This window comes from Vombatus ursinus, unplaced genomic scaffold (assembly GCF_900497805.2).
Source record: "Vombatus ursinus unplaced genomic scaffold, bare-nosed wombat genome assembly UNPS02011369.1, whole genome shotgun sequence".
NCBI lineage: Eukaryota > Metazoa > Chordata > Mammalia > Diprotodontia > Vombatidae > Vombatus > Vombatus ursinus.
Window position 1 is genome coordinate 145,337 of NW_020951147.1, and position 23,450 is coordinate 168,786.

At 53.6% G+C, this 23,450-nt stretch overlaps 2 protein-coding genes across 3 annotated transcripts in view; one reads left to right on the forward strand and one right to left on the reverse strand.

Annotated features, from left to right (window-relative positions):
• The window catches only part of NADSYN1 (NAD synthetase 1), a 29,564-nt gene extending 29,332 nt beyond the window's left edge, over positions 1–232 (reverse strand). The window contains exon 1 of the mRNA XM_027856104.1: positions 92–232. Within this exon, the coding sequence (XP_027711905.1) occupies positions 92–176 (85 nt within the window). The 5' untranslated portion in view covers positions 177–232. The remainder of the gene's footprint in view (positions 1–91) is intronic.
• Positions 233–1,442: 1,210 nt separating this feature from the next.
• DHCR7 (7-dehydrocholesterol reductase) lies at positions 1,443–23,302 on the forward strand. 2 transcript variants are annotated; one of them, XM_027856105.1, is made up of 8 exons: positions 1,443–1,497; positions 9,318–9,421; positions 14,831–15,053; positions 15,344–15,434; positions 15,775–15,988; positions 17,761–17,965; positions 18,707–18,838; positions 20,636–23,302. In XM_027856105.1, the coding sequence occupies exons 1-8, from the start codon at positions 1,444–1,446 to the stop codon at positions 21,098–21,100; spliced, it is 1,488 nt and encodes a 495-aa protein (XP_027711906.1). In that variant the 5' UTR covers position 1,443; the 3' UTR covers positions 21,101–23,302. The 2 variants fall into 2 exon arrangements, with proteins under 2 accessions (XP_027711906.1, XP_027711908.1); XM_027856107.1 differs by lacking the exon at positions 1,443–1,497 and adding an exon at positions 4,062–4,147.
• The last annotated feature ends 148 nt before the right edge of the window (positions 23,303–23,450 follow it).

Here is a 23,450-nt window from a genome sequence, read left to right on the forward strand (position 1 = left end):
AGGATTTCGCCTGGGGTGCACGGCGGCTCTTATCCCTGCCCCCTCCGGCCCCTCGCCCGACGCCCCACTCTCCCCCTCCCCCCATACTCACTCCTTAAAATCCTCCGCAAATTGCCCTCAAAATCCAGCGCCCACTGATTGAGCGAGCAGGTGGCCACGGTCACCTTCCTGCCCATGCCTGCCGCCTCGCCGGCCTCCTCCGGTCCGCCCTTCCTCCGATCCGCGCCGGGGGGAGGGGGGGGGGCAGGGGCAGGGGCAACGGCAGGGGCCGGCGGCCTTCTCTCTTCCGGGCTCCGAGCGCCCCGCCACGCAGCGACGGAACGCGGCGAGCCAACAGGTTACAAAGTATCCTCGGCTCGCCCGGATTGGTCCGCGTCGGGAGCTTCCCCGCGCCGTGCACCGCCCCGCCCGCCACGTGGGGGCACCCGCCGGCCCTGGGGCAGCTGGACCCCCGCAGAGACCACAGCCCCAGCCCCAGCCCCGCCCCCTCCCGCGTCCCGGGCCGGGGGGGGGGGAAGGTTTGCCGGGCCAGGCTGAGACTTCGGGCTCGGCTGTTGGGACGGGCAGTGGCACCAGCTGGCCGGGCAGTGATAGGTCAAGTACCGCCAGCGAGACTCCCGGCACCTTCCCTCGTCCCCTCCCCCTCCAGATGCGGAGCCAGTGACCCCACCGGTAGGTCCGGTCACGTGGCCTGAGACCGCTAAAGTCTGCCTCCGGGGACGAAGTTCATTTAAGTCCCAAGGTGGGGGTGGGGTTGACGCGCTATCACTAACCATTGCCCTAAACGTCCATCAAAAAGCTTGCGTGGCCAGGCCCTGAGACTACGAAGACAAAATCCCTGGCTCTCCAGGGGCATTTGCCCTGCAATGGAGAAGACAGCGTGCACGTACGCGGGCACACACAAAAGCGCTATAGAACGGGAGGGGGAGGAGGCGGGGAAACATTCCCGGGGTCGGGGCAGGTCCCGAGAATAGGCCAGCACGGCTGGACTCTCGAGTAAAGCGTACAGGGCTAGGAACGATAGGACCAACAGAGCATTTTGGGCCTCGTTCTACAGGGAAGCGGGGCTCCTGGCGTTTACAGCGTAGGGGAATCCACTCGGCCGCCAAGCAAACCGCCCTGGGTTCCGGCTCGCTGCCCCTCCCCCCGGGGCTCCCTAAGGACCCGCCCTCTGTGAGGATCCCCGCCCAGGAAAAAGCCTGGCTTGGGCCGAGGGGGAGGGAAATGGCGCCTTTGAAGCAGGGTCCCGCCCCTGTTCCTGCAGCTGAGTGGCCGGGCTGGCTCCTCCTCAGTGGGCTCGAGATGGCTTGAGGCGTCTGCACCAATCTAAGTGTGTAGAGCGCGGTGACAGGGCGATCCCTGGCAGTCCATTGGCCGCCTCCGTGGCACGCATCGGCTCGGAGGGCGGTCCCTAATCGGATGCATCAACTTGGGCTCCCAGCTATGCGAGCTGTAGAAGCGTCTCTGGGTGTGCTGGGTCGCGGAAGCGTGGAGGAGGTAAGAAACCCAGCGGGAACCGGTCTAGGGACTTTGGGGATTCCAAGCAAGCAAGCTAGTTGGAGAGGCTCAGCTGGGTACCGTGGGACGCTCTAGACAAGCCACGTCTTGGCTTTGCCTCCGAGAGCGCACACGTCGGCCCTGCATGGGGTGTCCAGGTGTGGTAGATGGCAGGTGCCCTTGTCTTTGCATCCCCGGGGCTTAGCCCAGCGCTCACTGAATCTTGGCTGAGATGCGCCCCAGTGCTTGTCGCCCTTGTAGGCTTTCACAGTCGTGGCTGTGATGAATCTGAAGGTGGCTTCATCTCTAGGGCCTTCCCGGAGAAGGGACACTAGCTACTCAGGTCCGAGGGGAGTGCCCCAGACAGCGTGCAGAGCCCGCGGAAACGTTCAGTAGGCGCTCGGGAAAACGCTGCAATGCCTTTCAAAAAGACCGAGCAGGTCTGCTGCTCTCTGATTTCGATTTCGAGGGCTTTTGCGTTTACTTTACGTTTTCAACCTTGGAGTATGAAAAGGAGGCACCAGCCCAGCTCTAGCTATACTCAGGACGTAACCCAGTCTAGTGAAAATGCCAAAGAAGGCCTGGGTAGTCGGTTCTTAATCTTAACCACCATCTTGTAATGCAAACACACACACACACCCCAACTACGTTAAAGAATCAAATGGAATGATAAATATGAAATTGAAAAAATAACCTTCGAGATAAACTGACCTCTGAAGTGAAATGAGAGATCGGGGCAAAACTGCAGCGTTTGGTTTTGCTTTCCCTAAATTACCCCAGAGAATTCATCGTCATAAATAAGTGTGTCTGCCCGGCAGAGGTGCAGAAAACTCAGATGGCCGAGCTTTCCCCCTCCTCCCTCTGAAACAGAAGACGTCCTTGGACTTGGGCTCAATTTAATAGTTACCCGCCAGCGGTGCGAGGTATCGGGATGGTTCGGACGGTTTGAATTGTGGTTCCTAGGCGAAGAAAAACAGTATTATGTGATTACAAAATGTGACACCCCCCCCAAGAAACCCCAAAACTGTTTCTCTGAAAGGTGTTAACCATAGTATGTCTGGAGAAATGGTGTTGGGTAAGCAAACGCTGAATTAGCCTGGTGTGGTTTCTAGCCGAACAGAATCAAAATGAGAGCTCTGCAGACAGTTTTGTTTTTTCTTTTCATTTCCTGGGGGGCAAGCCCCCAGACATCGTCAGGTGGCCTTAAATCTTTGAGGTCCGGTTGTGAATAGTAGGGGAGGGTTGTTCTTTCTCTGGTTGGGCTTGGGCTCCTGGCTCCTCCTGGGGGGAGTCCCCCTTCTGACTTTGATGACCCCACCCCAAGGGTACAGTTCTTCCTTAGGATCTGGAGTTAGAAAGGACCCCCTGTTATAAACAGGAGAGCTAAAGTGAATTGTTCAGGTTCCCAATGCCATATTTGAACCCACACCGACTCCCTTGGCATTAGGTGGTGGTAGTAGTTCCATTAGTGGGGAGGTGGCTTACTGGTACAGTGCAGGGCCTACAATCAGAAAGACCTGAGTTCAAATCCAGCCTGACAGTTAACGTCATGACTGCTTCAGGGTTTGAGGACCAAAGGAGATAGCTTAGTGGGTGCTCCCTAAATGTTTATCCCCTCCTCCTGCTCCCACTTCTCTCCCAGACTCATTGTGAGGCTCAAATGAGATATGTGTAGGTAAAGTGCTTTGTAAATGTTTTAACCTTCCTATTCCTATGGAGTGGTTCAGGGGAAGAGAGGATTCTGGAGGCTCGGGGCCCAGCCGTCTGTCTTTGATGAGCAGGGCTTCCTCGATCTGAATTCAGCTCAAAGAAAGGCAATTCCCTCTTTCTAGAGCAGAGATTCTGCAAGCTTTGACCATGTAGGATAGAAAGGATTACTGTAATCCTACATATTTTGTGCTTTTAAAAAACGTGATTCTGGGAAGGAATCCAGAGGCTTCACCTACAGCCCAAAGGGGCCACGCCCCCAAAGCGGTGTGCGGAGGTGTTTGGAAGGCAAACTGGCTTGAACTGGGCCTTGGCCCATTTTGGGGGAGGGATGTTTGTTTGGCCTCATTCCCTGCTGTCTTGGTCTTGGCCGAGCCAGAGTGAGGCTCACCAAAGCTTCAGGTCCTACCCAGTCTGGCCCCTTCCTTTTACAGTTGAGGAAACTGAGGCCCTGAGAGGGCCGGTGGCCAAGGTTGCACTGGTAGTGAGAAGGAAGTATCCCTGTTGGGATTCAAACCCATCCTCCCTGCCTCAGGGCATTTCCTGAAAATCTCCTGGTTTCCACTGAAAGGTGATTTTGAACTCATATCCCATTTTGGAGGCAATTGGGAGGAGCAGGGCCCGTCTAACACCTCTCAGAGAAACCAGGGTGACTATTCCAAACCAGACTGACTGCTGGGGGCCTCCAGGCGACCAAACAGGGCGAGGGGGGGGGGGCTTTCCTCCTCGTTTCCTTTTTAAAATATATTTATTCTCCTCACTGTGATGATGAGGATGACTCAGTTGTCACGGTTTGCGGAGATTCTGTTGTATTATTTCGTCGCCTTCATTTCCAAATAGGTTTCCTACCCGGCTCCCTCCCTGCTGGTTTTCCAGAGCACCGTGGATTTCCTTGGCCCAAGAGTGACCACAACCTGAGGAGGAAAGAAGGAAAGGTGCGCAGGTGAAACTGGCTGGTAAACCCATCATGGGATGCTGTTTTCAGGAGTCCCACCACCTCTTGCAGGAGAAAGGAGAGGGCGGGGCAGTAAAGTTAAGCTTGGTCATTATAAAATTACTCATTATTCATCTTGGGTCCTGTTTTTCCATTTTTCCTGGTTGGGCTCCATCAGTCCATAAGCATTTAGTAACCACCAAAGGTATACAAGGTACTGTGCTAAGTTATGGGCATACAGAAAATGCACAAGACAGAGCGCACTGTCTGAGGGGAGAGAGCACACATCCACAATGCTTGATGGGTGCTCTGACGACGGGGGAGGGGCTGGGAGCCAGGGGCCTGGGAAAGGCTTCCCGGTCCAGGTAAGATTTGAGCCGAGTCTAGAAGGAGTCAGGTCCTGAGGCAAAGGAGAGTCAGCAGCCAGTAATTGGGTTAATCATCATTGGTGATTTGGGGAGGTGGATGTGGGGCTCTCTTGGCCTTCCCCTCCCCTAGTGTAAGGATGAAGGATATGGTTATATCCTAAATGGGAGTGTTTTCATTCCCAGTGTTTTAACAGTACATAGTTGTTGTTCTACAGAAGTTGGATACAATTCAGCTGTAACTATATCCAGACCAAGCTGGTTTGAATTCTTTTTCCTGAAATTGGATTTTTTAAAGATCTCTATTCACATTTTCTTCATTTAGGTTTTTTTTTTATCTTTATTTAGTTAGACTTCTTTTTCTGTACAAGGAGACAGTTGGACCAGCTCTAAAGCAAGACCCTTCATTGGAATCCCAGAGGAGTGAATCTCTGAGGGATTTCAGAGGCAATTGTCTTGGCAGAGGGTGTGGTATGGCGAAAGACGCCTGCCACCTCTGCAGCCCGCTCCCTCCCAAACCCAGGTGCTGAGTCGGTTGGCCCCTGGCCCGCGCCGGGCCCACTCTTAGAATCTCCTTGCGGAAGGAGGTGTCCTTGGATAGCGAGACTCGCTGCCCTCCCCCATCCCTTCTCATGCATGCTGCCTTCAGAGACGTGGCTACCCCTCGCCAGCCATCGAGGTCTCTGTCAATACGTGTTTGACTCAGTTGGGAAAGATGAGCAGGTCGAGATGTTTCTGGTGATAAAAAAGCATGTTGGCACATGGAGGAAAGCGCTGCAGGCTAGCTGCAGAAGATCACAATGCCCTCCTCCTCCCCACCCATCTCGCCCCTGCCCTGACCGGCCAGGATGGTGCCCTCCCCTCCCCCTGGCGGGAGGGACAGAATCTCCCTTCGTCAAGTTGGGAGAGTTGTCCTCAGAAGGCGCCTGTTACAAGGTACTTGTGTGTCCTGGAAAAGAGGTTGTGGCCTTCTGCTAGGAAGACCTCAGCCTTACTGATCCGTCTGTCTGATAATGAGCTCTCAGCTTCGCAAGGTGGGGACAAAGGAGAGGGAAGTTCTGATGGGTACGTTTAGGGAAGCAGGTTGCCTGGCGCTCCCCAGGACTGGCAGGCCTGAACGAGGGGTGTCAGTTGTGGGTCTTGAGGAGCGGCTACCATTCTCCATCCACCACCCCTCCCAGCTACCACAGATTTAGACCTGGAGGGGCTTTAGGGGCCGTTGAATCCAGTCCCTTCTTTGTACAGATGAGGCAACTGAGACCAAGAGCAGTTAGGTGACTTGAGCAGGGTCACCCAGCTGGTAGGCATCAGAAGTCGGATTCAAACTCAAGTCTTCCCCAATCCAGAGCCCTAGAAATGAGCCCAAGATGAGATGCTTTTTTTGAAAATGACTGGAGCAAATTAAGAGGCCGTCAGAAGTATCAAAAATGAGTTATATATAGCCCATTAAGACCGACGAGATCGATGGGGAAAATCGGGTGACTGCTCCCAATAGAGTGACCTTCGTTTCCTCGTCCAAGACTGTGTCGGCTCTTTGGGGAAAAGGAAAGCTGGTTATTTCAGGGAAAGAAGTCTGGGCTTATGTCAGTCAACAAACATTAAGTAAATGCCAGCCACGCACTGGGCTAAGGGATGCTGAGAAAAATGAAAGCAGACCCTTCCCTGAGGAGCTCACAGTGTGATAGGGCAATCATGTGCAAGTAACTCTAGGGGAGATAAGCACCAGGGGAAGCCTGCGAGACTGAACGGACCGGAAGGGCTTCCTGTGGAAGGTGGAGTTTTAGCAAGTAAGTGAAGGAGGCCCTCGGCATGTATCCCTCCTACTTAAATCAACTGTGTTGTGCTCGGTCACGTTCAGCTCTAATTGGCTAAACAGGCTTTTTCAAATATTTTATTTTTGATAACTGGGCAATCAATCTAGTATTTGTGTGTTTGGTCTCCTGTGACCTCTGGCTCCTCTGATGCAATATTTAGCATCAGAAAACTTAAACAAGATTGTGTCCGCCTTAAAAATAGATTTTGCTTTTTGGTCTACAGTACGAACTGAAAGCGTAAGATAGAATGGTTCAGACAGTCCAGGGCACGAGGGAGAGACTCCAGGCTGAGGCAGAGAGCCTCAGACAAGAAACAGCCGGGAGGCCAGTGTGGCTGGCTCTCCAAGTTTGTGGGGCCATTGCAATGACTGCCATAAATCTTTATATCACAGAGCAGGGCAGACGAGGCAGCCCTTAGGTTTGGTCAGGTGAGCGTGTCGGTCCAGTTGTGACTCCTGTGATTTTGTGCCCTAGGCCTCTGTCGGTGCTTAATAAATGCTTGTTGACTGACCAGCTGGCTGAACTCTTCTGATTCTCCTTGTGTTGAATTCATTTGTAAAGAGTCTCCCCAGTATTTTCTTATCGTATCTAAAAGTGGTGGAGATCTCAGCAGTGCAAGAATCTGAGACAACTCCAAAAGACTCACGTTGGAAAATACTGTCCCATCCCCAGAGAGAACCAGGGAGTCTGAATGCAGATCGAAGCAGGCTCTTTGCTCTCGCTCTCTCTCTCTTTTTTTTCTTTCTTCTTTCTCATGGTTTCTCCCGTTGGTTCTGATTCTTCTTTACAACTGGACTAATGTGAACAAAGTTTAATATGAATGCATAAGTAGAACCTGTATTAGACTGCACACCCTCCTGGGGAGGGGGGAGGAGAGGAAGGGAAGACAATTTAAAACAAAAGCTTCTGGAAGTGAATGTCGAAAACTAACAATACATAAATAAAATTTTTAAAAAGGAAATATCAAGTTTAGAGTCTCTAGGAAGGCAAACTGGAATTATAGGACATGTGGAGGAGCTAGCTTCTCCTAAATGTTGCCATCTCTGTGTATGTCTCTCTCAAAATGTCTCTGGAATGACACGTGTCTTTCCCCAGAGCTCGGCCCCAACTTCTTCCTATGTGCGTGTGTGCAGAATCATGTCTTTATCACCGTGTTCTCGACCAAATCTCTAGTTGTCATCGTGCATGGGAAAAGCACTAGATTTGGAGTCGGAGAACTGGACTTTAAATCCTGGATTGATTGATTACTCTTTGGGAGATCTTAGTAAATCATTCGAGCTCAGTTTTCTCATCCATAAACTGAGGGCGTTGGACTGGGTGGTCCCTGATTTCTGATCCGGTTGTAATCCTGGGATCGGATGGTATTCAAAACCATGGAGACGGTAAGAATTGTGCTTCGGAGAAATGCTCTTTTTACGTAGGCTTACTGACATAACCTTGAACACTGGATTGTTTCTCCAGAATCCAAACACACACAGTAACTGTGGAAAAATTCCGGCTGCATTTACACGTAGGAGGTGAGGAAGGAGAAGGTTGTGGGATGGATATGACTTTTTGGATTTTATTTATCAAGAAGTGGTCTCCTAAAGCTGAAATACTTTATGGGCCACAAAATATCGTTACGAGCCCAAGGAAAGCTCGTTTGTTGCGTGACCTTCTAGAAGGTCTTTCTGATCTAAATGAAAGCTAAATGAAAACAAACTATGTGGCTGGCAAGGCCAGTCAGTATGCAGTTTATATTAGCCAGGGTCTCTGACCTTTCAAAATCCGCTGATCTGACCTGCAGTTCTTCCTGGAAGTGACTGATGAATTGTTTTATTCCAAATGACTTTGGAATTGTTGTATAATTATTTGTACAGTTATAATTGTATGATATAGTCTATTATATTAATATATTAATTACATATAATTAATAATATATCAATATAATAAAATATAAAAAACAAAAAAGTAGTAGAGACTGCTAAAGCACCCCATAATTTTGTAATATTTGAAATTTGTTCAGCTGCTGTCCATTGAAAGCCACAAAGAAATTATGAAGTGAATTTCCTTCTGCCGGAAGGCTGTTGGAGTGTTTAACCAGCCGGTGCTGCTTTGGATGGATTGGTTTTAGCGGCCCAAGTCGTTGGCTAAACTCTGGTTTTTCATGAATTTCAAAAAGATGCACAGTTGTTATTTTCCTCTTAATTTTAGCATTTTGTGCCGTGTCAGGTAGAATGAAGTTTATTGTGGAAAGTAACAATTATCCCTTGTTTTTTGCAAAGTGTTGGGTTTTGTGTTTTGTTTTGTTTTAAATAAAAGTGGTGTTTACAGAGCTCTTGAGGTTTACGGAACGGCTGACTTCCAGCCCCTCTTTGTATCCTGCCAGCAGCTCTGGGATGGTCATTGATCCTGAAAGGGTTTTGTCCTTCTCTGTGGCTACGTAGTGGGGGGCCTCTGGGGAACACTGCCTAAACATCCACATCCACCCCACCCCGGGCCGGTCCTGGAAACAGTAACCATGAAGTCCATCACTTTGCCCATGCCCAAGGTCTGTCCGTCCGTGCCACAGTGAGCTGTCAGATTTATAGATCGCCTGTTGTGTGCCAGGCACTGTGCTAAGTGCTTTACAAATACCATCTCATTTAATCCTCACAACAAACTTGAAAAGTAGGTGCTATTCTAACCCCTCTTTGGCAGTCGAGGAAACTGAGGCAAACAGGTTAAGTGACTTGTCCTGGGTCACGCATCTAGAAAGTATTTTATGCTGAATTTGAATTTAGATCTTGACTCCAGGCCCAGTGCACCACCTAACTGCCTTTAGATACGTAAGTGCTACAAATAGGATTCCCTTTTTAAAATTGATTTATAAATAAGTAAACTGAGGCTCGGGTGACTCAACCTTGATCAACTAGTGTCAGAATTCCTGGAACGCAGTAGGTACTTAATACGTGCTTAGGGATTGCTTGGGAATTTCACCATTATTGCACCCAAGCAGTAATACGGATCTCTTCTCTTTAGGGTCCGATGGCGATGCGTGCCCCAGCCGGATCCCCCAAGCAGAGGGACCCCAAGAAGATTCCAAATGGTGACAACGCAGCTCAAGGGAAGTGGGGTCGAGCCTGGTAAGACCCTCCTTCCAGCCCCACGGCCTGAGGGTTTGAGAGGGAGATCTCCAAGGCCTGGGGCAGAGTGGCCATGGTTTGCTGAGTGGCCCACAGTAGAAGGCCTGGAGCTCAAGCCACGTCTCGATGGCCCAGCTTTTTGTAAGGTTCTTTCTGCTATAAAAAAAAAGCAATAATTACCCACATTTCGTATACATTATCTCATTTCATTTGAGCCTCCCCATAGCCAGTAAATATCAGAGGAATTCTCTGAGCTTTCTGGAGGAGAATAGTGAGGGCCGCTTATCCAAGTGTGTGCGGGGTAAAGAGTCACCGTGACAAACAAGCTCAAAGGGGCCAGGAACTTGTGAGTCTGGAGTTGGGCCCCAGGATCCCATACCAGCTGGCGCTGACTCTCAGTGATCAAGTCGCTTACCTTCCCTAGGACCCAGTTTCCTGTTCTGCAAAATGAGGGTGCTGGACTCAATGACCTGAGGCTCCCCGGCCCGCCCAACCCAACCCAGATGTCTGACCCTACGACAAAGTGCACACACACAGGCATACACACAGACACAAGTACACACTCATGCATGAGGAAGAGACGGGGGAGGGGGGGAGGAGAGAGAGAAAGAGAAATAGAAACAGAGAGAGAAGAGAAAAGGGAAGGGGAGAAGAGAAGGAGAGAGAGAGAGGGAGAGAGGAAATTCTGACATTAGCAAAAGGCCAAGATGTGACTCCTCGTGGAGAAGGAATGTTAGCCCTGCTGGCTTGGAGATAACAACACACTGGTTTTCCTGCATCTCCTCTGTCCATGAGGAAGGCTCTGGATTATCTTCCCACTCCCAAACTCTGGTCCCTCCTAGCTTTAAAGCCAGGACCTCAGTATCTCCCCTGAGTCTTCAGAGTTGGGGAGCAAGGTGGACAGTCCGACGCCTCCCAGGGTTAATGCAGGAGCGGGTCGCTGATAACTGAAGGGGCGTCACACTTGTTGCACTGGGAGAGATCAAGAGGGTGCCGTGCAGAGGCAGCAGCTCCTGTGCTTTGGCCACTCTTGCAAGGCCTTGTGGCTCTCACTGACGCTCTTCTACTCACAAGGGAGGGAGGCTTAGACTTGTCAGGAAGACCGGGGGCCAGATCCCTTCTGACAAAAGCGACCACAGGCCGCCCTCACTATTCTCCTCCAGAAAGCTCAAAGAATTCCTCTGATATTTACTGGCTATGGGGAGGCTCAAATGAAATGAGATAAAGTATATGAAATGTGGGTAATTACTGGAGTCATTGGGTCGTTGTCTTCTCCCTTCCCCCCCACCTCGTTCTCTTTCTCCACCTCTGTCTCTCTCTTTCAGCCTTCACGACTGGATCGACGAGGGTGGTTTGAGCCATCCTGATTTCAGGCCACTCCTGCTCTCGATCCTTCTTATAGCTGAATGTCAGTCGCTCACTCCTTAGTTACAGTGATCCCTTTTCTTGTCTTCCTCGCTGCCGTCTTTTCCAGATAAATCCCTCCTTCTCCTCTCCTTCTTAGACTAAGAGGGAGGGGCTTGACCTAGAATTTCGCCGCTCTAGGGAATTCCGAGATGAGGAAACTCCCCCCGCACATTCAGGTTGGCGTCTTCCCTGCCAAGGGCGCTGAAAGGTTAAGTGGCTTCCCAGCGTCAAAGGCTAGAAGTCTTCTTGGCTTTGAGACTGGCGCGCAGTCCACGGCAGCATGCGGTCTTCCGTCCGTCACAGCAAATATTTAAAACCCAAGAAGAACAACAAGGGGAAAAAAAATCAGTTTAGCAAAACCAGCTGGTTCACCAACCATGTATGGGCAGTGTGTGTAGCATCCCCTTTTGGGAGTTACTTTTCACCTTCGTTCCAAGTAGTCCATGGACTGAATGCTTGCTGTCCATAGTTAGTAAATCTCAAATCACTAGCAGATGGTGCATGGCTCTGCATGGCGTCCAGTCATAGCATAGGTTTTCCTTTTGGAAATGATATTTGGTGCCCCCCATATCCAGTGCCTCTGCTGTCTCACAGGGGTTATGCTTTTGAGGCTTAACTTTGGCCTTTTTTTTTTTTGGTGAGGCAGTCGGTGTTAAGTGACTTGCCCAGGGTCACACAGCTAGTGAGTGTCAAGTGTCTGAGGCCGGATTTGACCTTGGGTCCTGCTGACTTCAAGGCTGGAGCTCTGTCCACTGAACCACCTAGCTGCCCCTCATTTCTTTATCCCAAATTGTCCCATGCGCCCCCCGTGGCGTCCACGCCTCTGAGTGTCAAGCATTAGAGAGATGCTGATTCCATCTGGAGAATCTTAATGGAGTTCTTCATAGAATCCTTTTTTACTTCAGGTTCAGCTTCCAGGTGACACAGAGCATTGACGTGGGGCCGGGGCACGGTGGGATGAGGGGTAGAACGGTGTGACAAATATGGCTGAATCCTAGGGATTGATCAGAAATGGTCACAACTGAGCTTATAGCCAGAGTCGTTCTGTGCATTTAGAGTTTTTCAGCCACGAATGACATTTCCGAATTATTTTTCAAAAAGCATACACAGTTATAGAGGCAGATGTTTGACTTGGCCCTGTATAAATGTCCTGATCTGGAAGTCCATCCACAAAGCTAGGGGCCAACCCCGAGACGTCTGTGCAGGATGTCACAGGAGATTAGGATTGTTTTTGATATTATAATTGTAATATTACCATTATAATAATTTCAGTATTAGACTTACATTATTATTAAAGGAAAATAGACAGTAGTCACGCTCACATTTCCCCCGATGAAAACGTGTGACCAGCTGTTAGAGAGAATGGAACATTAAGGAATTAGGTTTAAACGTCCGGTGGAGACATCCCCTGGGGAGAGTCAGACTTTGTGAAAAATACGACTCCTGCTTTGGAGCCTGCCTAAAGGACACGGCCGTTTCTAAGTGGTGTTTTCATGGCTGGGATTGCTGTTCTGGCATCAAATAATCGCGCAGAATGCACCGAAGGTCGGTCTCTCCCTCCACTCGGATTGTGAACCCCAGGGGAGGGGGCAGCAGGACTCCCCCTCGCCCTTTCACATCTTGCCCTCAGCCTGAATATCTCATTCTCTGAAGACGGTGATGCAGGATGTAGGACTGGAGGAAGCTTGAAGGCCACCTAGTCCAAGGTGATGGTTTTACAGACAAGGAAACTGAGACCTAGAAAAGGGAAGGGTCCCATTGATGTTCACGCTACGTGACCCGCTTTCTCCCACCCTCATGCCTTTGCACGGACAGTCGCCCCTGCATGGAATGCCACGCCCCACTTCCTTCGGGGGTCAGCTCTGGCAGGAAGCCTCTCCTGGCGCCCCCCGCTCCGAGTGCCCCCCACTTTGTATAGATTGTATAGATCTGTGCATGTGTGCTTTTCCCACTGGTGGAATGGAAGCTTCTTGAAGACGGGTTCCACTTTTTATCACGTCTGTCTCCCCAGGGTCTTACTTAGTGCTTTCCCCATAGCAAGGACTTCATATTTGTAGAATTGACTTGATCAATCAAGTACCTACTATGTGTAGGGATAGAAAAGAAATTAGATAGTCTCTGTCTTGAAGGACTTTCCATTCTGTAGGAGGTGGTGGGAATGTGCTCACATGAAGATGTCCAGGGGAGAGGAAGGGAGGGAGTCTGGAAGGCCCCCATCTAGAATGTAGCCCTTGAGCTGAGCTTTGAAGGGATTCAAAGAGTTCAGCTGAGGAGGGAGTGCAGTCCTGGCAGAAGGGACAGCCTGGGCAAAGGCCTGGAGGCAGGAGATGATATGTTGTGTGAGAGGAACCCCAAGGAAGAGGGTTTGCGGTAGCATAGAGCCCTGGAGGGGGGGTGAGTTATATGGAATAAGATTGCCAAGATGAGCTGGAGGCTGCTTGTGGAGGGCATTAAGATGCCAACCAGAGGAATCTGTATTTGTCTGGGGGACAAGAGGGAGCCCCTGAAGCTTCTGGAGCAGGGGCAGCTCCTGCTTATGCCTGTGTGCTAGGAAGCCCAGGTCTGGCTGCTGTGGGGAGGGTGGGATGCAGGTGGCCGGGTGCCCACATCCACTCCCTGGGCTCTCTGGCTCCTGCCTGGTGAAACCTGGGCACCGTCTCCCTGCTGACCACGTGGGCGGGGCCTTGGTGGATGACGTCAGGATCTTGACCCCCGGATCCTCGTACGTGAGGAATGTGGGGTGTTGAAAGGGGCCACGGCCTTGCTTGATTTCAAAGGAACTGGCTGTTCTGAGAATTAGCTGAGCCATACCCAGGAAGGTACTTGCTGTCCCAGGGGGGAGGAGGGAGACATGGCATTCAGACACGGACCCTTCATGTGCAAATAATTGATAACGAGAAGCAGTAGCGGCAAAGCATTGTGGGAAACCCGGGTTCAGAAGGTTCTGGAGGCACCTGGGGGTACCACAGAGCCTGGAGTCGGGAAAACCCGGGTTAAAATCTGGCTTCAGGCACCACCTAGCTGGGTGACCCTGGGCAAGTCACTTAACCACTGTGTGCCTCGGTTTCCTCATTGGTAGAGTGGGGATAGTAGCAGCATCTACCTCCCGGGGTAGTTGGGAGACCCAGGTGCATTCTGGTTTGTAAAGCGCTTTGCAAACGTCAGGGCTCTCTGTCCGTGGTAGCTATAATCACTGTCCTGATATCATTCATCGTGCTCACCTTCCTAAGTTAAGGGGAAAGCATGTTTTAAGCATGTCCGGTTTGGCTGGGGTGTAATTCTGCCAAGATCAAACACGCTCACTTTAATGATAATAATTACAAGTAAATCTGTGTCCCCTACTGTGTGCCAGGTCCTGTCCCAAAGCGCTTTACCGTTCTCATCTCCCTCAGCACTCCGAACATCCCTGGGAAGAAGGGGCCGGGATTGTCCCTGGTTTCATCCGCACCACGTAAAGAACAGACACACACACGCACGCTCTGGGCACACACGCCGTGCACCTTCAGATGATGGCAGTTGACATAGCCTCTGGAGGGACGTTGCACCAGAAGGGGGGGTGAGGGTGTATTGTGCCATCCGTCTGTTCCCCACCCCTGCAGTTCTCTTTTTTCACCCGCAGGGCTCTTTTGCACGTGGACAGGCTGGCTTTGGGAGTCCATGGCCAGCGTTTATTAAGCACCTACTGCATGCTGGGCACTATGCTACATTCTGGTTATCTATAAAATGGGACCAGTCCCTGCCCTCAAGAGGTTCCCAGTCTGATTAATGGTCAGACCAGCTCAGCCATAGGGGCGTGATCTTGTTTGCGCCCGGCCCTAATTCTTGTCGGACCTCCCGGCGTCCTAAGAAAACGCCTCGAGAGGGTCCAGAGGGCCCTTCCCGCGGAGCCACAGAAAGCAGCCTGGTGGCTTCGCCGTCCCCGGCCCTGCCCTCGTGGCCTCGGGCCTTCCCCGGGGGGCCGGCGGCTGCACCCCCGTGACCCTGTGCCATCTTCTTTTGCAGGGAGGTGGACTGGTTCTCCTTGGCCAGCGTCATGTTCCTGCTCATGTTTGCTCCGCTGATTGTCTATTACTTTGTCATGTCCTGTGATCAGTACGGCTGCTCCCTCACCGCGCCCGTGGTGGAGGTGGTGACCGGGAAATCCAGCCTCTCGGACATCTGGGCCCACACGCCGGGCGTCACGGCCAGAGCAGCTCAGATCTACGTCGGCTGGGTTACTTTTCAGGTCAGCCTCCCTCCCTCCCCCTTCCTGAGCAGCTCTTATCGTGAACCAGGCGGGGACTGGCTCTGAGCGCAAATAGCCCAGGCTGCCAAGACACACTTTAAAGAGACTGGAATTCCCTTGCTCAGAATACAGCTGTCTCTGCCTCGTGACTCCTTTGGCAGGAGGAAAGCTTGAGCTGACAACGAAGTTTCTCTGGCTTGGAAATAACCTCGGGTCAGACAGGCTCCCCCGCTTATGGATCCCGACCATCTCAGCCACCGGTAATTTTCGCCCCACACGTCTTATTTTAGGTGGCTTTGTACATGATGATTCCTGATTTTTGCCACAAATTTCTGCCTGGCTACGTGGGAGGCATTCAGGAAGGGGCTGTAACGCCTGCAGGTAACATTGGCCACCGGCCAGAAGACGGCCAGGGTCCCCATCTCACTGTGCTCCCCTTCCCTGTCTGCAACAGCCCAGGGGTGCCCAGATTGATAGAAAAGAATGTAGCAGCCCAGAAAGGGACGGCACGGGAGAGGCATGTCCTGGGCTGGCACCGGGGCCTCCTGACTCGAGGCCCTTGGCTCTGGATCCACCACCTGGGGCAGAAAGGTTGGTGTGGCCTGGGAAGGAGTCGCAGGATGCTCGCCCTGGCTAGAAACGGAGAGGAAAGCATTGCCGACGCGCCCCTCTCACTGCGCACGCAGGTCCGCTCCCCCATCCCGTGTTGCTTCCCTTGCAGGAACGGTAAACAAGTATGAGATCAACGGTCTTCAGGCCTGGCTCATCACGCACCTTCTGTGGTTTGCAAATGCTCATCTCTTTCACTGGTTCTCTCCTACCATCATTTTTGACAACTGGATACCGCTGCTCTGGTGCGCCAATATTCTTGGCTACACCGTGTCCACATTCGCGCTCGTCAAAGGATATTTGTTCCCCACCAGCGCCAAAGACTGGTATGTTCCATGGCCCGGTGGGAAAGCCAGCGTTGACCCATGGACCTCTGGTCCCTCATAGGGAGGAGGAGGGAGAGGAGAATGGATTGGGGGTGGGGGGAGGAGATTCAGCAGCTGAAACCCTGGATAACCAGTATACTTTTATTCATTTGTGACTAGCTAAATGTCTGTTAGTTTTCACCCTGTCCCTTTACAATGGTTTTAGAATGTAGAAAGTTTAGAAACTTTCAAAAATGTTGGATTCCATTCTCCTGCCTTAGTAAGCAGAGTACTCTGTGGAGATCTCCCAGGCATCTCTCCAGGCCCTCCTTCACCGCCTGAGCTGTTGCCATGATCACTGGTGAGGCCCAGAGGTGGAGGCGGCGAGGGGATCTGCCCTAATGCAGAGAACACCAGGTTTGGGGGTGGAGGCAAGGGTTCCCCTCACCCCGCTCGCTCTCTGTGAGACTCGGGATGTTGATTGTGACGTCCACTCCCCGCCTGAAAACGAGAGAATGGGACTCAGTGACCTCTTCCCTTGCCAGTCTCAATAAACGCTAAAATCTTGGAAAGTCCGGGCTGGGAGGAGCCCTGGAGCACAGAGCTGGGAAGGCTGATTCTAAATCCAGAGGTCTTTCTGAACCTCCCGTTTATTAAGCACCTACTGTGTGCCCTGCAGAATGTCCTCTGAAAGACGTGGCCTGAATAGGGTTTCCACCACTTCTAGATCCATGTGACTCTCCCGAAAATCTGCAGCAAAAGCATTTTTGAGGGAAGATTCCGGGCTTTCAGGTCCCAACTGAAGCCATGCTACATTCTATTTTTTTTAAACTTCCTCATCATGGGGGCCACAACCCAGCCCCCACAATAGGACGGTCACGTCACAGAATGATAAAATGTCAGGTTTGGCAGAGACCGCAGAAGCATTTAGTCTAGCCCATCCCTAAACAAGTACCCCCTCTAAAACACGCCCCCAACCAGTAGTCATACAGCCTCTGCTTGGGGCCTGGCAGTGACGTGGAGCTCACCATACTCTTCCCACACAGGGAATGTTGTCACCACTGGTGACATGGTGAGGCAGAGGCCTGGTTTGGCCCCCAGCCCAGCCGTACCCTGCCCAGCCCTGCCCTGCCCTGCCCTGCCCTGCCCCACCTCGCAATCACCAAGCGTGGACCCTCGCACTGCCCAAACACCATAACCCAAAGCGGTCACCTTTTCTCTCCCCTTCTGGGGAAGGAGCTGAATGTTTGGATTTCACAGGGCATCTCTCTGTGCTCCGACTTTTGTCCTCAGTAAGTGTGCTGACCTTTGACAGGCGCTCCTGGTTTCAGAAGGCAGAGGAGGGATTTCAGGTGTGGGGACCCATCTGCAAAGGCCGGGGGGCCAGAAATGGCATGCCGTGTGACTAGTGTGGCCAGATTGTGAGGTGGCTGAGGGCTTAGGGAGCTTGGGGAATAAGCAGAGTGGGCGGTTAGATAGAAGCAGGAGTAGCTGGCACTTGGAGAGTGCTTTTCAGGTTCACTGAGCACTTTACCGACAATGGCAGCCCTGTGGGGTCAGGGCTGTTGTTAACCCCTTTTTACAGATGAGGCAGGGTCACCCAGTTAGTCGGCGTCTGAGGGTCATCTTGGTCCCATTTCCTGACTCTGGCTGGGTCCGGGGCCGCCACCTCGTGGCCCGTAGAGGACTTCCAGAGCTCGCGGGCAGAGAGACGGGTCCTGCTTAGAGGTCGTGCCATTGGGCTCAGGCACCCGCTGCCCCTGGCCACCTCCTGCTCTTTCTGCCCCTTTCAGCAAGTTCACAGGCAACTTCTTCTACAACTACATGATGGGCGTGGAGTTCAACCCGCGGGTGGGGAAGTGGTTTGACTTTAAGCTCTTCTTCAACGGCCGCCCGGGCATCGTCGCCTGGACGCTCATCAACTTGTCCTTTGCGGCCAAGCAGCAGGAGCTCTTTGGTTCGGTGACCAACGCCATGATCCTGGTGAACGTCCTGCAGGTGAGTGCGTGCACGCCCCAAGCGGCTGTGCAGGCGTCCACCTCGCCCTTGGCCGCCGGGGTCAAGGGCCCTCCCCGGTGCCGAAGACTTCCTGCAGAGGTGTGAGAGAGAGGGGTGAGGTGGTGAGCAAAGGCCTTGGGATTTGGCACTTGCCAAGTCTTTGGTGACTGAAGAGAAGATTTCCCAACTGTGCTGTCAACAGACACAAGAGTGGGGCTCTTTCCCCGCCCCAGGCCTGGGGCCTTTTCCACGGTCACATCGCCCCCCACCTCCCTGCTCTTCCGCTACTGCCCCCACGATGCTGAGGGAGCCGCATTAGGAAGTCCACTACAGACGTATGCTAGCCCATTTCAGCTAGGCTTGCCTTCAGTGCAGCAAAGGATTTATCCATGTACCCGTTCCAGGAAGGGGCTGCCCCAAGCCTCTACCTCTCTCCCCCAGCCTCACCCACCCTCAGAGCCAGGTCCTGGCACCATACTTGGCTGATGGGTGAAAAAGCCCACTTGGGCACCGTTGCGCTAGGTGGCCTCCCTGCCTGGCATGCCTCTGCCCTGCGCTCTGCCTTTGGGACCCTTAGCTTCCTCAAGGCACAGCTCAGATGCTACCGAGGCCTTGGTTAATTCCCCCAAAATCGTCCTTCCTCCTTTGCATCGGTTCTCTGGACTTTGTAGCTACCCCCAGAGACTGGTTGAGGGTCCCGGCGGACGCCAGGCCGGTGAACTTTCCCCTGCTATCTTTTAGGCTGTTTACGTGGTAGACTTTTTCTGGAATGAAACCTGGTACCTGAAAACCATCGACATCTGCCATGACCACTTTGGCTGGTACTTGGGCTGGGGTGACTGCGTCTGGCTACCTTACCTCTACACCCTCCAGGTAAGACCTGCGAAGGTGGGAGGCTCATCCTGTCTCCGTTCAGACCTTCTTGGGCGGGGGAGGGAGTGATCCACGCTCCCTGGCAGACACAACCGGGAATCCCTCTGGGCTGCCAAAGTCCCCATCCGCCTCCACAGCGGAGGAAGCAGCCCCCATCGCCAGCAGGGGACTGGCCTCCGAGGGGTGTCTTTGTTAGGCCGTGTGAGCTCGTGAAGACCCTCCGTTCAGGTTTGGGGGGCCAGTATTGTTAGGAGGATGCACCCCTGACACCGCGGCCTTTCTGAAAGATGCACCTACTGTGTGCCAGGCACCGGGGATAGAAGAAGAGACAAAGGCCTGTGCCTGGCACACAGTAGGTGCTTAATAAATGTTGATTTAAAAAAATAGATTAAGATCTAATGGACCAATGCTGCACCCAACATAGGAAATGAGAAGAATGTGTCTAGGGAGATGTGACCGACAGTCAATGCAAGGTTGTGGTCATCTAAAAAATACGTTTTACTAGCATCTTGGGCACAGATTGGCTCCTCTGGTCCTTACCCCAACCTGTGTGATAGGAAAGGCAGGTAGTCTGTTTTTGTCCCCATTTTACAGATGAAAACGATAAGGCTCAGAGCTGGGCAAGCAATGGCAGTGACGGGCATTTCTGCGGAGTGTTTAGGATTGCAGAGCATGCTATCCGAGCCTCACCAGGACCCATCGTAAAAACGGGGGAACCTCTGAGGCTCAGGGAGCTTCCTGCCCTCGGTCTCACAGCTAGTAAAGGTCCCAGGCAGGATTTGAACCCAGATCACTCCTCACTCCAAATCCAGAGTGTCTCCGGTATAGCGCCGCCAGGTATAATTCTGGCCAGAGCCAGAATTGGCACTCGGGCCTTTGGCTTCCCAGTTTATCTCCCTGAAGTTCCCTTAAATGCTCAGTGAGCGCCCCCAGACAAGCCTTCCTCCCTGCCGGGGGCTCCTCAGCACTGGCCAGATCAGCGGCATGATGCAGGGATCCCCACCCTTGTGTGCTGGGCCCCTTTGGCAAATCCTGTGAACCTCTTCCCAGAATGCCTAAGATAAGTCACATAGGATTACAACAGAAGTGAATTCTAGGGGGCAGCCAGGTGGTGCGGTGGATAGAGCACCGGCCCTGGGTTCAGGAGGACCCGAGTTCAAATCTGGCCTCAGACACGTAACGCTTACTAGCTGTGTGACCCTGGGCAAGTCACTTAATCCCATTGCCTAGCCCCAAAAAAATAAAAAGTGAATTCTGTCGAAATCCGGTTATCCTTTTGGGAAGTTCACAGACCCCAGGGTAAGTCCCCCCAGGACGGTGGCAGTCAGGAGAGAACTGGGCCATATCCTGCCCGTCCTTAGAAGCCCAGAGGCCGCCATCCGTCTTGTTGAGCCTGGGTTTTCTCACCTGTAAGAGGGGGACTCCAATATCCAGAGGACCCCAATCGGGGCATCGTTGTGGGCATCCTTCGGCCCTGCAGGACCTGATGGGTGCGGAAGTAGGGTGGGGACATCCTGGATGCAGGAACCAGCTCGGGCAGAGGGGTGCCCTGGGAGCGGATGCCCCTGGTGAGGGAGAGGGACGGGGTCGTGTCTCCCCTCAGTCTTCACGAGGCTTCCTGGGTCCTGGGAGGAGCTTGGGCTTTTAGAAGGGTCCTCCAGGGCTTCTGGGTCATTTGACGTGAGGGAGGCTGAGGCTGCGCTACTCCAGGGCAGCGCTCTGCCGCCGGCCCTTCTGAGAGCCGTGAGAGCCACGCCCGGCCCTCCGGGCTCCCCTTCCCTCTTGTGGTCCCCACAGGGCTTGTACTTGGTCTACCATCCGGTGCAGCTGTCCGCGCCGCACGCGCTGGCGGTCCTGCTGCTGGGCCTTGCGGGCTACTACATCTTCCGGGAGGCCAACCACCAGAAGGACCTCTTCCGGAAGACCGACGGGAACTGCCAGATCTGGGGCCGGAAGCCCAAGTACATCGAGTGCTCGTACACGTCGGCCGACGGGCGTAGGCACCGCAGCAAACTGATGGTGTCGGGCTTCTGGGGCCTGGCGCGCCACTTCAACTACACGGGGGACCTCCTGGGCAGCCTGGCCTACTGCCTGGCCTGCGGCTTCTCCCACCTCCTGCCCTACTTCTACGTCGTCTACATGTCCATCCTGCTCATCCACCGCTGCCTGCGTGACGAGGACCGCTGCTCCCGCAAGTACGGCCGCGACTGGGAGCGCTACACCGCGACCGTGCCCAGGCGCCTTCTGCCCGGCCTCTTCTAGGGGGCCGCGGCCGGCCGGCCAGGCGGCGATGGGGCCCCCGCCCTGGAGGCTGCGGGGGCTCGCCCGGCGCTCCCTTCTCACCAGCCACGTGGCCCGTGTACTGTGGCCGGACTCGCGGTCGGGTGGGCAGTGTGGGCTCTGGAGCCTGCTGGGTCCCTTGGATTGCCCGCTGTGATCGGGCGTTCTCGATGATGTAATGGGAAATGCCGCCGGGCTGCCAGGGGCGACTGCCCATCGGGGATCCGTAGCCGCCCCTCGGGTTAGAAGCCACGTTCCCGGTCTCGGGCCCCTGCGGCCCGATTTTCTTGCACAGTATCCTAGGGTCTGAATCGGATTTCTTTTCCTCAGCAAATCAAAGGTGTTCTTTTTTTACTTTTCTGTCTTTGTTACTGAAAACTAAGGCTTTCATACAGTTAGTCACTCCACTGGCATTTCTTACACACCTACTGTGTGCCAGATAATGCGCTAAGCTCCGGTGATACAAGGAAAGGCCGGTGACCGTTCCTGCCCTCACGGAGCTCCCCTGCTAGCGGGGGAGCCAACGTGCAAACAGCCGCGGCCGACCGAGACGGGTTGGAGTCACCCGCAGAGGGAGGGCGCCGGCGTTGAGGAGGACCGGGGGGGCTTCCTGTACGAGGTGGCGCTTCTGCGGGGTTTGAGGGTGGCCGGGAGGTGGGATGAGGCGCTGGGGAGACGGAGGCCCTTGAGGAGCAGCCGGGAGGCCGGGCCGCCGGATTGCCAAGAACATGGCAGCGTCAGGCCGAGCACCCTGGAAGGGCTGATGGGGGCGAGGAGGGAGAGCCGAGCGGGACGTTTGCTCTTGTATCCTGGGGCTCGGGACACCTCGGTCTGAGAGCCGAGTGAGGGACTCGGGCTTCCTATTCAGCCGGCCTCTTTTCGGTTCAGATCCAATCCATTGGAGGCAGAGCGCCGTGGCCTTGAGGCCTTGACCCGGGGTGCCCGTCTCTGGCTCAGGCTGTCTGGGAAGCTAGGGCCAGGTGACCGTTTCTCAGTGCCTTGGGCAGCTCTGAACTGCATCTGTGGTGGGAGTTTCCACACCGGAAGAGCTGAGCTCTCTGCTCAGGTAAAATCACACGGGTCTGGAGCCCGCCAAAACAAATCCTCCCCCTTACACCGTCGCCCCTGGGGCCACGAAGTTTGTCTGGCCTGCAGCCACTGGGCATCTTTGAAGCAAAGCTCGCGGACGGGAAGGATGCGGGTGATGCTCTGCGCGGGTCCAGACTGCTCTCACTGTGGCCCAGAAGAGCAGCAGCTCTTTGGTGCGGACGCTTCCACACTGCCCAGGACATCTGGGGGGCCGTCCCCGGCAGAATTAGAGTCCCAGGGCTTGAAGGGAGCTCGGGGACCCCTGTGATGGAGCCGGGCAGGAGTCCCCAAGATCCTCCCTTTTCTTTGGTGTTTCCCGGCTGGCTTTGTGGCCCAGCACCAAGCGCAGTGCCTTTGTATTCGGTGGCATTCGATAAATGCTTGTTGATTGAGAGTACTGATTCTTAGGAAAGTCTGTCCAGAGCCTTGATCTCCCCTCTGCCACCTAGACCCTCCATTCCTGGTTCTGCCTAAAGAAAATAGTTCTAACCCTTCCACTCCCCAATTCTTGTCTTCTCTGCCCTGGGCCCTTCCCCCAGCCTCATCTCCAGCTGTAACGAGCACGGAGCAGACGGGACTTTGTTCCGGGGTGCTGGCCTCCCACGGGCCCCTGTGCCTTGCCTTGAGGGGGGACCGTGTGGCGCCTGGTGCCAGGGTCTTCCTGCCTTGGGGCCAGACCCACCCTCCCCAAGGGTTTTCATCCCTCTTAAGCCTCTGTGTGGCAGGGTCTCCATCCCCTCACCATCCTGGGGGCCCGTCTGGAAGCTCTGCCGCCTCAGGCGTGTGGCAACCAGGCCAGGAGACACCCATCTCCGCAAGCCGTGCCGCCATCACTGAAACCTCCAATCACGTTCACTTTTCTGGTTCGGGTGCCTCCCCAAACCTGTACTTTCCTGTTGATTTTTTTAAAGCAAAAGTGAGACCCCTTTGATTCTTACTGCATTTTCTCCTACATTGGAAGATGCTTTTGAATCCCTCCTAGACTGGAAGCTCCATGTGGGCAGGAATACGTTCTCCTCTAATCTTTGTGTCTTAACACTGAGCACTGTGTGCTGCATACAGCAGGTGCTTAATAAACATTTGTGAAAAAATTAAGTCTGTTGCCTGACGCGTTAACTCTCCCCTCTCCAATCTGATGCCCTACCAAACTAGGCGACTCTCCCTCATGCCCAGAGACCTGCCTGTGCCCCTTCCCTGCTCAAACCCTGCCTCTGGCCCCCGATGGCCTGGCATTCAAGGCCCA